The 15855-nt window shown below is 45.6% G+C and overlaps 1 protein-coding gene and 1 long non-coding RNA gene across 4 annotated transcripts in view; one reads left to right on the top strand and one right to left on the bottom strand.

Annotated features, from left to right (window-relative positions):
• EML1 (EMAP like 1) overlaps positions 1 to 15855 on the bottom strand; it is a 161548-nt gene that overhangs the window by 126873 nt on the left and 18820 nt on the right. The window contains exon 1 of one of the 3 annotated variants that reach the window (XM_069738289.1): positions 12363 to 12506. The exons of the other annotated variants lie outside the window; for them this stretch is intronic. Coding sequence (XP_069594390.1) covers positions 12363 to 12477 — 115 coding nt within the window. The 5' untranslated portion in view covers positions 12478 to 12506. Of the gene's footprint in view, positions 1 to 12362; positions 12507 to 15855 lie in introns of those variants that run through there. 3 annotated transcript variants of the gene reach the window in all.
• On the top strand, positions 1423 to 2897 carry LOC138658135 (uncharacterized). The gene is made up of 3 exons (XR_011317356.1): positions 1423 to 1667; positions 2518 to 2711; positions 2847 to 2897. It is a non-coding gene; the product is annotated as an uncharacterized lncRNA (long non-coding RNA).

Here is a 15855-nt window from a genome sequence, read left to right as displayed (position 1 = left end):
GAAAATTGGGCTGTTATAAAAAATAGTAGTGTCTCCATTTGTTTTTACAAACTCACGTGTCCTTATTTTTGAGGATTTATGATTCCTGTGAGTCACTAACAATCTAATTGTGACGCTAGTCACTTCTCAGGGCTAAGCCGTGAGTGAGAGTGGTCAAGGAGTCCAAGGTCAGAAACCAGGAGGGTTATGTTATAAACAGAAGGAAGCGACAAAAGCGTGGTCAGGTAATGTCCTGAAGTGTACCGGGAGGATAATGGATTAGAGCTGAAGGGGTTAAACAGGCGGATGGTCAGAACGAAGTCCAAGGTCAGGCAGCAGATCGAGTAAACAGAACTCAAGGCACAGGAAAGCACAAACCTCACAAGTTGAATTTACGTCTGGCAGAGACCTTAGAGACACAGCTCAGTTAAGAAGCATGGCAATTAACTGGAATAATGAACACATGGAGACAGCTGACGCCTCACAGTCTCAGATTGGATAGTTGAGCTGTCAATCAACACTGACAGCTCAGCACACCCCTGTACCAGATTGGATGGCCAAGCTGTCAATCAACGTACTGACTGCTTCAGCACACCCCTAAACCAGATTGAACAGCCGTGCTGGCAGTAGCTGCATCCCAGATGGGTGTAATCGTGGCACTAATATTCAGTTGTTACTCGCAGATTTTTAGGCCTGTTTCACATCTATGTTGCATAGAGACAATCACCTTCTGGCCCCTGTCACCTGTTATTCCAGCCCAGTATGCTCAGACTACAATTTTTTGTCATTTATTGGCTTTGCCTCAGAAACGGCATTTTTGATGTCACCCCTACAAGTGTTCTATCGGATTAAGGTCCGGGGATTGGGCTGGCCTCTCCATAACCTCAATTTTGTTGGGCTGGAACCAAGATTTTCTTGATTTACTGGTGTGTTTAGGGTTGTTGTCTTGGTGAAACCCCCATTTCAAGGGCATATACTCTTCAGCATAAGGTAACATGACCTCGTCAAGTATTTTATTATATGCAAACTGGTCCATGATCACTGATATGCGGTAAATAGGTCCAGCACCATAGTAAGAGAAACCTGCCCATATCATGATGCTTGCACCTCCATGCTTCACTGTCTTCAGAGTGTACTGTGGCTGCAGAGTTTTAGGGTCTTCAGACGAACTGTCTGCAACACTTGGATCTAAAAAGAACAATTTTAATTTCATCAGTCCACAAAATGTTTCTCCATTTCCCTTTAGGCAGGGCCGTATTTGCCACTAGGCACTCGAGGGCACGTGCCTAGGGCGGCGACATTGCAGGGGGCGGCACCTGGGCAAGGATTTTTTCTTTTTTAAGTCACAAACGCGACCGACGCAAAACCCCGCCCCCCCGCCTGCCTCCCCGCGCCCCTCCCCGCCTCCGCATCCCACCCACCCTCCATGAAGAGAGACGATACTCACCTCCTGCTCCAGCCTCCAGCGATGCCTGTTCTCACCGTCTGTAGCGCGTCCTGAGTGAGCGGTCACATGGTACCGGTCATTAAGGTCATGAATATGCGCATATTCATGACCTTATTGAGCAGTATCACATGACCGCTCACTCAGTCAGGAAGAAGGCGCTGCGGCGGGACAGAGCGCCAGAGGGATGTCGGCGGCTGCGGCGCGCGCAGTGTGTGGGACAGGCAGCTGAGCTGAGTGACAGGTGAGTATGAGGACGGACGGGGGCGATGTTCTGCAGGGAGGGGGGGCGATGAAGCTCTGCAGGGAGGGAGGGAGGGAGGGAGATGAAGCTCTGCAGGGAGGGAGATGAAGCTCTGCAGGGAGGGAGATGAAGCTCTGCAGGGAGGGAGGGGGGGCGATGATGAAGCTCTGCAGGGAGGGAGGGAGGGGGGGCGATGATGAAGCTCTGCAGGGAGGGAGGGAGGGGGGGCGATGATGAAGCTCTGCAGGGAGGGAGGGAGGGGGGGCGATGATGAAGCTCTGCAGGGAGGGAGGGGGGGGCGATGATGAAGCTCTGCAGGGAGGGAGGGAGGGGGGGCGATGATGAAGCTCTGCAGGGAGGGAGGGAGGGGGGCGATGATGAAGCTCTGCAGGGAGGGAGGGAGGGGGGGCGATGATGAAGCTCGGGAGGGAGGGGGGGCGATGATGAAGCTCGGGAGGGGGGGGGACGATGATGAAGCTCTGCAGGGAGGGAGGGGGGGCGATGATGAAGCTCTGCAGGGAGGGAGGGGGGGCGATGATGAAGCTCTGCAGGGAGGGAGGGGGGGCGATGATGAAGCTCTGCAGGGAGGGAGGGGGGGCGATGATGAAGCTCTGCAGGGAGGGAAGGGGGGCGATGAAGCTCTGCAGGGAGGGAGGGGGGGCGATGAAGCTCTGCAGGGAGGAAGGGGGGGCGATGATGAAGCTCTGCAGGGAGGGAGGGGGGGGCGATGAAGCTCTGCAGGGAGGGAGGGGGGGCGATGAAGCTCTGCAGGGAGGGGGGGGGCGATGTTCTGCAGCTGTCACGGTCCTGTAGAGTTATCGGACATGTTTGTCTTCTCTGTTGGGCGCAGATGGAGCAGATAACGGCAGACGACCCCCATCCTCCGCGGAGTCCCGTCCACACTGGGAGATCCCGCGTCCGCAGTCGCTTGTGCCGGTGTCACCCGCGCGGATCAGCGCCGTCCTCCCGCGGAAATATCCGGTGATCAGACAGCGAGGCTTCTACTCTGATATTCTGACCTATAGCGCCGCTCCTCTGGTGAAAGTGAGTGCAGGCGTCACATGACCGGCAGCCGCGTGCTATACTGCACGTGTCCACGGCTACAGAGCACTCTGTCCCCGCCGTTCTCCGGTGTCTCCTTGTGCTGCAGCTTCAGCCGCCATTTCCATTATATTGCAGGATGTCAGCGCCGGACCGAGCGTTCAACCGAATCTCCTGAGACAAGTGGACGACGAGCGCAACACCCCGAAAGGTGAGTGGAGGATACTTGTAACAACCACAGGAAGGTAAACCCCGGGAACCAGATCCAACAGTCACAATAGGAGATGTCACAGCTCACCTCCTCCTCCTCCTTAAAGGGAACCTGTCACCGCCAAAATCGCGGGTGAGGTAGGCACATCGGCATCAGGGGCTTATCTACAGCATTCTGGAATGCTGTAGATAAGCCCCTGATCTATCCTAAAACATGAGAAAAAGACATTATATTATACTCACCCAGGGGCGGTCCCGCTGTTGGTCCGGGTCTGGCGCCTCCCATCTTCATCAGATGACGTCCTCTTCTGGTCTTCACGCCGCAGCTCCGGCGCAGGCGTACTTTGCCTGCCCTGTTGAGGGCAGAGTAAAGTACTGCATTGCGCAGGTGCCGGGAAAGGTCAGAGAGGCCCGGCGCCTGCACAATGCTGTACTTTGCTCTGCCCTCAACAGGGCAGGCAAAGTACGCCTGCGCCGGAGCTGCGGTGTGAAGACCAGAAGAGGACGTCATCTGATGAAGATGGGAGGCGCCAGACCCGGACCAACAGCGGGAACGCCCCTGGGTGAGTATAATATAACGTCTTTTTCTCATCTTTTAGGTTACATCGGGGGCTTATCTACAGCATTCCAGATAAGCCCCTGATGCCGGTGGGCTTACCTCACCCGCGATTTTGGGGGTGACAGGTTCCCTTTAACACCCTCCCATAGAAGTGAATGGTCCCCACAATACAGTCTGATGTTACTTACATATTACAGTGTCACCCGGGCTCAGTACATGGGGTGTCTCGCCCGTCACTCGGGCTCAGTACAGTCATGGTCAAAAGTATTGACACCCCTGCAATTCTGTCAGATAATACTCAGTTTCTTCCTGAAAATGATTGCAAACACAAATTCTTTGGTATTATTATCTTCATTTAATTTGTCTTAAATGAAGAAACACAAAAGAGAATGAAGCAAAAAGCAAAACATTGATCATTTCACACAAAACTCCAAAATTGGGCCAGACAAAAGTATTGGCACCCTCAGCCTAATACTTGGTTGCACAACCTTTAGCCAAAATAACTGCGACCAACCGCTTCCGGTAACCATCAATGAGTTGCTTCCAATGCTCTGCTGGAATTTTAGACCATTCTTCTTTGGCAAACTGCTCCAGGTCCCTGATATTTGAATGGTGCCTTCTCCAAACTGCCATTTTTAGATCTCTCCGCAGGTGTCCTATGGGATTCAGGTCTGGACTCATTGCTGGCCACCTTAGAAGTCTCCAGTGCTTCCTCTCAAACCATTTTCTAGTGCTTTTTGAAGTGTGTTTTGGGTCATTGTCCTGCTGGAAGACCCATGACCTCTGAGGGAGACCCAGCTTTCTTACACTGGGCCCTACATTCTGCTGCAAAATTTGTTGGTAGTCTTCAGACTTCATAATGCCATGCACACGGTCCAGCAGTCCAGTGCCAGAGGCAGCAAAGCACCCCCAAAACATCAGGGAACCTCCGCCATGTTTGACTGTAGGGACCGTGTTCTTCTCTTTGAATGCCTCTTTTTTTCTCCTGTAAACTCTATGTTGATGCCTTTGCCCAAAAAGCTCTACTTTTGTCTCATCTGACCAGAGAACATTCTTCCAAAACGTTTTAGGCTTTTTTAGGTAAGTTTTGGCAAACTCCAGCCTGGCTTTTTTATGTCTCGGGGTAAGAAGTGGGGTCTTCCTGGGTCTCCTACCATACAGTCCCTTTTCATTCAGACGCCGACGGATAGTACGGGTTGACACTGTTGTACCCTCGGACTGCAGGGCAGCTAGAACTTGTTTGGATGTTAGTCGAGGTTCTTTATCCAACATCCGCACAATCTTGCGTTGAAATCTCTTGTCAATTTTTCTTTTCCATCCACATCTAGGGAGGTTAGCCACAGTGCCATGGGCTTTAAACTTCTTGATGACACTGCGCATGGTAGACACAGGAACATTCAGGTCTTTGGAGATGGACTTGTAGCCTTGAGATTGCTCATGCTTCCTCACAATTTGGTTTCTCAAGTCCTCAGACAGTTCTTTGGTCTTCTTTCTTTTCTCCATTCTCAATGTGGTACACACAAGGACACAGGACAGACGTGGCCATTATACAGTATGGAGCACTGTGTGGCCATTATACAGTATGGAACATCATGTAGGACCATTATACAGTATGTGGAGCACTGCATAGCCATTGTACAGTATGAAGCACTGCGTGGCCATATTTTTTTTTTGTTTTAATGTATATGAAACAGTGTGATCAGCAGTGCTAAATGGGTGTGGTTGGGACTTGGATATGGGTGTGATTAGTTGTGAAATGGGTGTGGTCAGAGGCGTGGCCTAAAATTTGCCGCGGCGCACGTAGTGCGCCGCAACCTTTAGACCTTTTTCCCTTCAAAAGTTGGGAGGTATGGCACCGCATTTCCCAGATCACATCAAGTACCGCAAATCCCATAAGGAATGAATGAAACCAAACGCAGTGTTGCCGTAAGTGATCCGTTACGTGTCAGATGCAGAAAAACTGCCTGATCTGCTGCAAACGGCAACTTTCACATCAGTGATTCTTCCCAAAGTCACTGCCGATAGTGTCATACTCACCAGAGGGGGAGGCAGCGCTAAAAGTGCCTAGGGCAGCAGAAACTCTAAATACGGCCCTGCCTTTAGGCCAGTTGATGTGTTCTGTTGCACATTGTATTCCTTTCAGTACATGTAGTTTTAACAGTGGGACTTTGCGGAGACTTCTTGGTAAGAGATTAGCGTCACACAGGCGTCTTCTACCTGTCCCAGTCCTCACAGTTAACTTGAGATTGTCTGCGGTCATCCTGGATCTGATCGTTGGCTGAGCCTTTGCCATTTTGGCTGTTCTTCCATCCATTCGAATGGTCGTCTGCAGTTTTCCTCCATGTCTCTCTGGTTTGGCTTTCCATTATAAAGCATTGGAGATCATTTTAGCTGAACAGCCGATCAGTGTCTGAACTTCTTTATAAGTTTAACCGTCTCCAATCAAAGTCCGCAGTTCTTCTGAACACAATATCTCGAACTACCCATATTTCTCAGGCTTTCCAGGAGAGATGCATGGACAACATGTCCTGGCTTCACCCTTGATTAAGGGCCACCGGATTCACCCGTCTCTTCACAGACTCATTGACCTCACTAATTGATCTCCACACTGCTATTATTGTGAACACCCGTCAATTATTCTAATACACAGACTCAGAATCCTGCAGAAAATGAATGCAGAGTCTGGTGGTTTCCTTGGAATCTACTGCACCGACTGATAAATTGTGTGACATGTGGGAATATAATGTATACCAAAAACAGTGATTCATCTGGTTAGTCATATTGGACGGCTATTATTACACTACTGTAAACGTAATAAAGCAGAGGTGCTGTGCAATCCTTCATGTAGAGGTAGTAAAGCAGAGGTACTGTGCAATCCTTCATACAGAACTAATAAAGCAGAGGTACTGTTCAGTCCTTCATACACAAGTAAGCAGTGGTGCTGTGCAATCCTTCATACAGAAGTAGTAAATCGGTGGTATTGTGCAATCCTTCATGCAGAAGCAGTAAAGCAGAGGTACTGTGCAATCCTTCATACACAAGTAAAGCAGTGGTGCTGTGCAATCCTTCATACAGAAGTAGTAAAGCAGTGGTACTGTGCAATCCTTCATGCAGAAGTAGTAAAGTAGAGGTACTGTGCAATCCTTCATACACAAGTAAAGCAGAGGTACTGTGCAATCTTTCATACAGAAGTAGTAAAGTAGAGGTACTGTTCAATACTTCATACACAAGTAAAGCAGAGGTACTGTGCAATCCTTCATGCTGAAGTAGTAAAGTAGAGGTACTGTTCAATACTTCATACATAAGTAAAGCAGAGGTACTGTTCAATACTTCATACACAAGTAAAGCAGTGGTACTGTGTAATCCTTCATGCAGAAGTAGTAAAGTAGAGGTACTGTGCAATCCTTCATACACAAGTAAAGCGTGGTGCTGTGCAATCCTTCATACAGAAGTAGTAAAGCAGTGGTACTGTGCAATCCTTCATACACAAGTAAAGCAGTGGTACTGTGTAATCCTTCATGCAGAAGTAGTAAAGTAGAGGTACTGTTCAATACTTCATACACAAGTAAAGCAGAGGTACTGTTCAATACTTCATACACAAGTAAAGCAGTGGTACTGTGTAATCCTTCATGCAGAAGCAGTAAAGTAGAGGTACTGTTCAATACTTCATACACAAGTAAAGCAGAGGTACTGTTCAATACTTCATACACAAGTAAAGCAGTGGTACTGTGTAATCCTTCATGCAGAAGTAGTAAAGTAGAGGTACTGTGCAATCCTTCATACACAAGTAAAGCGTGGTACTGTGCAATCCTTCATACACAAGTAAAGCAGTGGTACTGTGTAATCCTTCATGCAGAAGTAGTAAAGTAGAGGTACTGTTCAATACTTCATACACAAGTAAAGCAGTGGTACTGTGTAATCCTTCATGCAGAAGCAGTAAAGTAGAGGTACTGTTCAATACTTCATACACAAGTAAAGCAGAGGTACTGTTCAATACTTCATACACAAGTAAAGCAGTGGTACTGTGCAATCCTTCATGCAGAAGTAGTAAAGTAGAGGTACTGTGCAATCCTTCATACACAAGTAAAGCGTGGTGCTGTGCAATCCTTCATACAGAAGTAGTAAAGCAGAGGTACTGTTCAATACTTCATACACAAGTAGGAAAGCAGTGGTACTGTGCAATCCTTAATACAGAAGTAGTAAAGCAGTGGTACTGTGCAATCCTTCATGCAGAGGTAGTAAAGCAGAGGTACTGTGCAATCCTTCATACACAAGTAAAGCAGTGGTGCTGTGCAATCCTTCATACAGAAGTAGGAAAGCAGTGGTACTGTGTAATCCTTCATGCAGAAGTAGTAAAGCAGGGGTACTGTTCAATCCTTCATACACAAGTAAAGCAGAGGTACTGTGCAATCCTTCATACAGAAGTAGGAAAGCAGTGGTACTGTGTAATCCTTCATACAGAAGTAGTAAAGCAGTGGTACTGTGCAATCCTTAATACAGAAGTAGTAAAGCAGTGGTACTGTGCAATCCTTCATGCAGAGGTAGTAAAGCAGAGGTACTGTGCAATCCTTCATACAGAAGTAGTAAAGCAGTGGTACTGTGTAATCCTTCATGCAGAAGTAGTAAAGCAGTGGTACTGTGCAATCCTTCATACAGAAGTAGTAAAGCAGTGGTACTGTGTAATCCTTCATACAGAAGTAGTAAAGCAGAGATACTGTTCAATCCTTCATACAGAAGTAAAGCAGTGGTGCTGTGCAATCCATACAGAAGTAGTAAAGCAGAGGTGCTGTGCAATCATTCATGCAGAGGTAGTAAAGCAGAGGTACTGTTCAATCTTTTATACAGAAGTAGTAAAGTAGTGGTGCTGTGCAATCCTTCATACAGAAGTAGTAAAGCAGTGGTACTGTGTAATCCTTCATACAGAAGTAGTAAAGCAGAGATACTGTGCAATCTTTCATACCGAAGTAGTAAAGCAGTGGTACTGTGTAATCCTTCATACAGAAGTAGTAAAGTAGAGGTACTATGTAATACTTTATACAGAAGTAGTACAGCAGAGGTACTGTTCTATCGTTCATGCAGAGGTAGTAAAGCAGAGGTACTGTGTAATCCTTTATACAGAAGTAAAGCAGTGGCGCTGTGCAATCCTTCATACAGAAGTAGTAAAGTACAGGTCCTTCTCAAAAAATTAGCATATAGTGTTAAATTTCATTATTTACCATAATGTAATGATTACAATTAAACTTTCATATATTATAGATTCATTATCCACCAACTGAAATTTGTCAGGTCTTTTATTGTTTTAATACTGATGATTTTGGCATACAACTCCTGATAACCCAAAAAACCTGTCTCAATAAATTAGCATATTTCACCCATTCAATCAAATAAAAGTGTTTTTTTAATAACAAACAAAAAAACCAACAAATAATAATGTTCAGTTATGCACTCAATACTTGGTCGGGAATCCTTTGGCAGAAATGACTGCTTCAATGCGGCGTGGCATGGAGGCAATCAGCCTGTGACACTGCTGAGATGTTATGGAGGCCCAGGATGCTTCAATAGCGGCCTTAAGCTCATCCAGAGTGTTGGGTCTTGCGTCTCTCAACTTTCTCTTCACAATATCCCACAGATTCTCTATGGGGTTCAGGTCAGGAGAGTTGGCAGGCCAATTGAGCACAGTAATACCATGGTCAGTAAACCATTTACCAGTGGTTTTGGCACTGTGAGCAGGTGCCAGGTCGTGCTGAAAAATGAAATCTTCATCTCCATAAAGCATTTCAGCCGATGGAAGCATGAAGTGCTCCAAAATCTCCTGATAGCTAGCTGCATTGACCCTGCCCTTGATGAAACACAGTGGACCAACACCAGCAGCTGACATGGCACCCCACACCATCACTGACTGTGGGTACTTGACACTGGACTTCAGGCATTTTGGCATTTCCTTCTCCCCAGTCTTCCTCCAGACTCTGGCACCTTGATTTCCGAATGACATGCAAAATTTGCTTTCATCAGAAAAAAGTACTTGGGACCACTTAGCAACAGTCCAGTGCTGCTTCTCTGTAGCCCAGGTCAGGCGCCTCTGCCGCTGTTTATGGTTCAAAAGTGGCTTTACCTGGGGAATGCGGCACCTGTAGCCCATTTCCTGCACACGCCTGTGCACGGTGGCTCTGGATGTTTCCACACCAGACTCAGTCCACTGCTTCCTCATGTTCCCCAAGGTCTGGAATCGGTCCTTCTCCACAATCTTCCTCAGGGTCCGGTCTCCTCTTCTCGTTGTACAGCGTTTTCTGCCACATTGTTTCCTTCCAACAGACTTACCATTGAGGTGCCTTGATACAGCACTCTGGGAACAGCCTATTTGTTGAGAAATTTCTTTCTGGGTCTTACCCTCTTGCTTGAGGGTGTCAATGATGGCCTTCTTGACATCTGTCAGGTCGCTAGTCTTACCCATGATGGGGGTTTTGAGTAATGAACCAGGCAGGGAGTTTATAAAAGCCTCAGGTATCTTTTGCATGTGTTTAGAGTTAATTAGTTGATTCAGAAGATTAGGGTAATAGGTCGTTTAGAGAACCTTTTCTTGATATGCTAATTTATTGAGACAGGTTTTTTGGGTTATCAGGAGTTGTATGCCAAAATCATCAGTATTAAAACAATAAAAGACCTGACAAATTTCAGTTGGTGGATAATGAATCTATAATATATGAAAGTTTAATTGTAATCATTACATTATGGTAAATAATGAAATTTAACACTATATGCTAATTTTTTGAGAAGGACCTGTAGAGGTACTGTGCAATCTCTCATACAGAAGTAGTAAAGTAGAGGTACTGTTCTATCCTTCATGCAGAGGTACTGTGTAATCCTTTATACAGAAGTAGTAAAGCAGAAGTACTGTACAATCCTTGATACAGAAGTAAAGCAGAGGTACTGTGAAATCCTTTATACAGAAGTAAAGCAGTGGCGCTGTGCAATCCTTCAGAGAGAAGTAGTAAAGCAGAGGTACTGTGCAATCTTTCATACATAAGTAGTAAAGCAGAGGTACTGTGCAATCTTTCATACATAAGTAGTAAAGCAGTGGTACTGTGCAATCCTTGACACAAAAGTAAAGCAGAGATGCTGTGCAATATTTGATACAGAAGTAGTAAAGCAGTGGCACTGTGCAGTCCTTCATACAGAAGCAGTGAAGCAGAGGTACTGTGAAGCTCTTTATTTTGCCATCTGTTGGACTATCCATCTTTATGCATATAAAGCGTAATCATTACATAATAAAACATTCCACTGTTTCTTTTCTGGTATATAGTGTTCTAACTCATCACTGTTTTGAAAGCTCTCTTCTTGCTGTCAGTGACCAGAAACATTCTTGTTCATACTGTCCTTAAAGCCTGAAAATATCAGCATAACTAATCATCAATTTACTACCCCAAAGACAGACTGGTGGGGAATTTAGATTGTGAGCCCCAATGGGGACAGTGGTGTCTCTAAGGTGCTGTGGTATATAAAAGTTGGGTAAATGGATAAGCACAGATTGCTCCCGTCCTGGACTCCGGAATGTATCCTTTATTACTCAGATACAGCTGTGGCAAAAATTAAGAGAGCACCACATCCAAACCCTGTCATGGGCAGCCCAATCTCCAGACCTGAACCCCATTGAAAACCTCTAGAATGTAATCAAGATGATGCTGGATAGTCACAAGCCTTCAAACAAAGAAGAACTGCTTACATTTTTGCACCAGGAGCAGTGAGAGAGACTGGTGGAAAGCATGCCAAGACATGTGAAAGCTGTGATTAAAAATAATGGTTATTCCACAAAATATTGATTTATGAACTCATCCTGAGTTAAAACATTAGTATTGTTGTTTCTAAATGATTATGAACTTTTCTTTGCATTATTTGAGGTCTGGAAGCACTGGGGCTGTTTTTATTTTGACCGGTTTTCTTTGTCAAAAAAACCCACAAAATTTATTGCTTGGAAATTCGGAGACGTTGTAAATTGTTCTTTTATTCTATAAACTACTGACATTTTACTCAAAAATATACCTATAAAGAGAAAAATCAGACAATCTGAACATTTTGCAGTGGCCTCTTCATTTTTGCCAGAGCTGTATATTGTCACAAACTCTGAACTCATAAAAGAAAGGCATTTCAAGTCCATGAGAGCAGTCAGAAATGCGGGAGTCTTGGAGCCTGACATACAGGCGATATCATTTAGGCTTCTTTTACACTTACCGTAGTTTTGCGTCCCTTTTTGCGGCCCCAATAGATTTCTATGGGGCTGCAAAAACAGGCTTACGGACACAGCCCCCATTGTAATCAATGGGGCTGCAAAAACAATGTAAGGTTGTTTTTGCGGTGCACTGTGACTTCCGTTTTTTTGCGGACCGCCTTTTTTTTATCAAATACTTTTCCCATAGTATTGGAAACCCGAAAAATGGCAATCCGCAAGTTTTTTACGGTCCGTTATTGTGGCAGACCGTGATAATTGCGGCGATACAGCCCGCAATAACGGCCCGCAAAAAAAACCGTAAGTGTAAAAGAAGCCTGAGGCAGGATGCCCTAACACGTAATAAAGCTACTATTAAATAGTACTACAATGTGGAACGACTACTTTTCCATTTGCAGCTGCGCAATCCGTTACAAACATCCATTTCCTTTTACTCCGCAACATATTTCTGTACAATATTAGTAGTCTATTTTTTTTTTAAAAAGTGTTCGGTACAACCTTGAAACGTGTAATAAAGCTACTATTAATACTACCACCACAATGTGGAATGACTACTTTTCCAGTAGCTCTGTCAATCAGAAACATCCATCTCCTTTTTATCCTCAATATATTTCTATACAATGACATACAACCAGGGAGATGCATTGGGATTATGGCTGGTAACCTGCTCGGGGCTCATGGGCTCCTCCTTGGTTGGTCTGGAAGGTCTCCTCCGGAATGGACTTCATGGTGGTCCGGGCAGGGTCATGTATGTGAGGCTGGCTGGTTACGGAATTCATGGACCTGTATTCCCAGGGAGGATAGAGCCGGGGTAGTCACTTCTCACACACCTGTTCCTCGGAGTAATGCTCCTTTAAGCCGCAGTATTATGGTGATGTCACTCAAGCAGCTTAGGATTACAGGTTGTTGGGAAGGGGCATTTACATGGTATCACCGATCTCATTTGCATGACAAATATCTTGGATCAGGTTGGGTCTTTATTTAGCCTGAGATGTAAATACTGTATGTAATCTTATCACCGATCACTGCCGAGCCAACAAAGGGGAACGACCAGAAAACTTCAGATGTCAAATAGCAATACCTTCATTAAAAGTTACAATTTCATGTGTCTCTATGACAACACTTCCTTTCCTCACCCTCCTAGTTTTACCATAGGGACACTGGGCCCTACAGCATCGGTCGGAAACATTTTGCATGACCCATACACAGCTGTACCTTAATTTCCTAGCAGTCAAAGTGGCAATAAGTCCCTCTTAGGCCGGTTTCACACGTCAGTGCCTCCGATACGTTTAGTGACAGTTTTCTCACATACCGGAGACACTGACACACGCAGACCCATTCAAGTGAATGGGTCTATGCACATGTCAGTGTGTTTTCACGGACCTTGTCCATGTGCAAAACACGTAGATAATGTCCGTTTTTTTTCCGGCAGCACGTACCGCAATACGTCCCACAAACGTGCACACGGAGTACAGTGTACACTCTCCTCCGTGGCCGCAGGAGAAACAGCGCTACTGTAAGCCGCTGTTCCCCTGCGTTTGGTGCTGAATGCGGCTTTCATCCATTGTCCCCTTCCCTGCCGGCGAGCAGCGGGAGCAGGGGAGAATGAATGAAAGAAAACCCGATGTGCGGTCCCCCCTATATTTTACAACCAACCCAGCAAAACTCACAGGTGCGGGCTGCTATTCTCAGGCTGGTAATGGGCCATAGATATGGCCCCCCTCCAGCCTTAAAAATGCAGCCCGCAGCTGCCCAGAAAAGGTGCATCTGTTTGATGCACTAATTCTGGAACTTTGCCTGGTTCTTCCCACTGCCCTGTAGCATTGGCATATGGGGTAATAAGGGGTTAATGTCACCTTGCTATTGTAAGGTGACATTAAGCCGGCTTAGTAATGGAGAGGTGTCAATAAGGCACCTATCCATTACTAGTCCCACAGTTGTTAAAGAGTTAATTAAACACATACAGTAAGAAAAATGTATTTTAATGAAATAATGAAACACAAGTTTTTAATATCTTTATTGCACACTCAATCCAAGCGAAGTCCTCGTTGTCATGTAAAAAATTCCAAAATAAAAAAGCAACAATATCCCATACCTGTCCGCCATACAGTCAAGTTCCACACAGTAGTCCATATCTGGGGGCATTTACATTTTACAACCAGGGGCGCTGCTAATGCGGCCGCTCCCAGCAGTAAACTGCTGGGGAATGAATGAAATGCAGGGGGCGGAGCTTCGGTGACTAGCGGTAACGTCACCGAAGCTGCGCCCACTGGCGGCATGAACTCATATGAACTCTTGAACATGGAAAAGTTTCTGAATATTTTCCCACGCACAAGAGTTCATATGAGTTCATGCTGCAGCATTCCTGGTTGGAAAATGTAAATGCCCCCAGACATGGATTACTGCGTGGGACTTGACTATACGGAGAACAGGTATGGGATATTGTTGCTTTTTTATTTTGGAATTTTTTACAGGAAAACGAGGGCTTCGCTTGGATTGAGGGTGCAATTGAGATATTAAAAACCTGTGTGTTTCATTATTTCATTAAAAGACTTTTTTCTGCATGTGTGTGTTTTATTAACTCTTTAACAAATGTAGGATTAGTAATGGAGAGGTGTGTTATTGACACCTCTCCATTACTAAGCCAGCTTAATGTCACCTTACAATAGCAAGGTGACATTAACCCCTTGTTACCCCATATGCCAATGCTACAGGGCATTGGGAAGAACCGAGTAAAGCTCCAGAATTGGCGCATCTAATAGATGCGCGTTTGCTGGGCAGATGTGGGCTGCTTTTTTAAGACTGGGGTGCCCATATCCATGGCCACTTACCAGCCTGAGAATAGCAGTCTGCACCTGTTGTTTTGTCGGGTTGGTTGTAAAATATAGGGGGGACCCCACGTCGATTTTTCTTTCATCCCTTCTCCCTGCTCGCTGGCCGAGCAGGGGAAAATGGATGAAAGCCGCATTCAGCACCACACGCAGGGGACAGTGCTTACTGTAGTGCTGCTTCCCGGTGGCCGTCCGTGTGGTCCTGATGTACCACGTGAGCACACGGACATGGATAACTCCGGTACCGTGTTCTCCGGTACCGGAATTATCTGGACATGTGAAACTGCCCTTAAAGGGGTTGTCCTTTCCTTTATAAATACAACTTAAAGGGATTGTCTGGACAGAAACATTTCCTTTCCATTTGCAGCCGCTAGGGAAAGCCACAAACTTACATTTACAGCAGACAACCCTCCTATATGCCCTAATAGGTTATCTCCATGATGCAATCCCTTTATTCATTGCATTATTAAATATTCTGCATTTTTATTACTTATTTGTGTGTAAACATCTCGGCTTGCTGTCAGTGAATAAGTTTATATTGAGAAACTGACAATACCTACTGCTCTAAACCTGCCCAAGTAGTGCTGGACTTGTCCGTAAGCACTGGATCATAGAGGGTTAACTAGACTGATACACTGTAGCACACCCTCAGCTGTTTTACAACTTGTTACAGGTTTGAAGCCTCTGGATGCAAACCATAGTGTTTTCATTAATGGGCAGCACGGTGGTGCAGTGGTTAGCACTGCAGCCTTGCAGCGCTGGAGTCCAGGGTTCAAGCCCCGCTAGGGGCTCTCCGGGTTCTCCGGTTTCCTCCCACATTCCAAAGACATACTGATAGGGAATTTAGATTGTGAACCCCAACGGGGACAGTGATGATAATGTGTGTAAAGCGCTGCGGAATATGCTAGCGCTATATAAAGATTATTGACAGCAAACATGGATTTTGGAAACGACCAAGTACAAAATGGTCAGACGAAAAGACTGAGAGCTCTGAACTATGCTACAAGGGTCCCTTGACAATATACTAATTCCCTATGTCCCCCTGCTGGGATCCCCGGAAATTAGATGCAATCTGGGAATAAGTGTTAATTTCCTTGCAGCTCCACCACAGTGAAAATGAAGCATTACACAGCGTCCATTCATATCAATGGAGTGTCTGTGTAATGTCGGACAGGACGGGGTCCTCTAAAGTAAGAGACGCTATGAAAAAAATTATCTCCATTCAAAAGACCCCTCTACTAATGCAGAATTCCTAAAACGGTGCATGGAAATGGGTTTTATAAACTCGATAAACCCTTTAAATATGCTGGGAGTTGTAGTTCATCA

This window comes from Ranitomeya imitator, chromosome 1 (assembly GCF_032444005.1).
Source record: "Ranitomeya imitator isolate aRanImi1 chromosome 1, aRanImi1.pri, whole genome shotgun sequence".
NCBI lineage: Eukaryota > Metazoa > Chordata > Amphibia > Anura > Dendrobatidae > Ranitomeya > Ranitomeya imitator.
The sequence above is the reverse complement of the archived record's forward strand: the minus strand, read 5'-3'. Positions and strand labels throughout refer to the sequence as shown.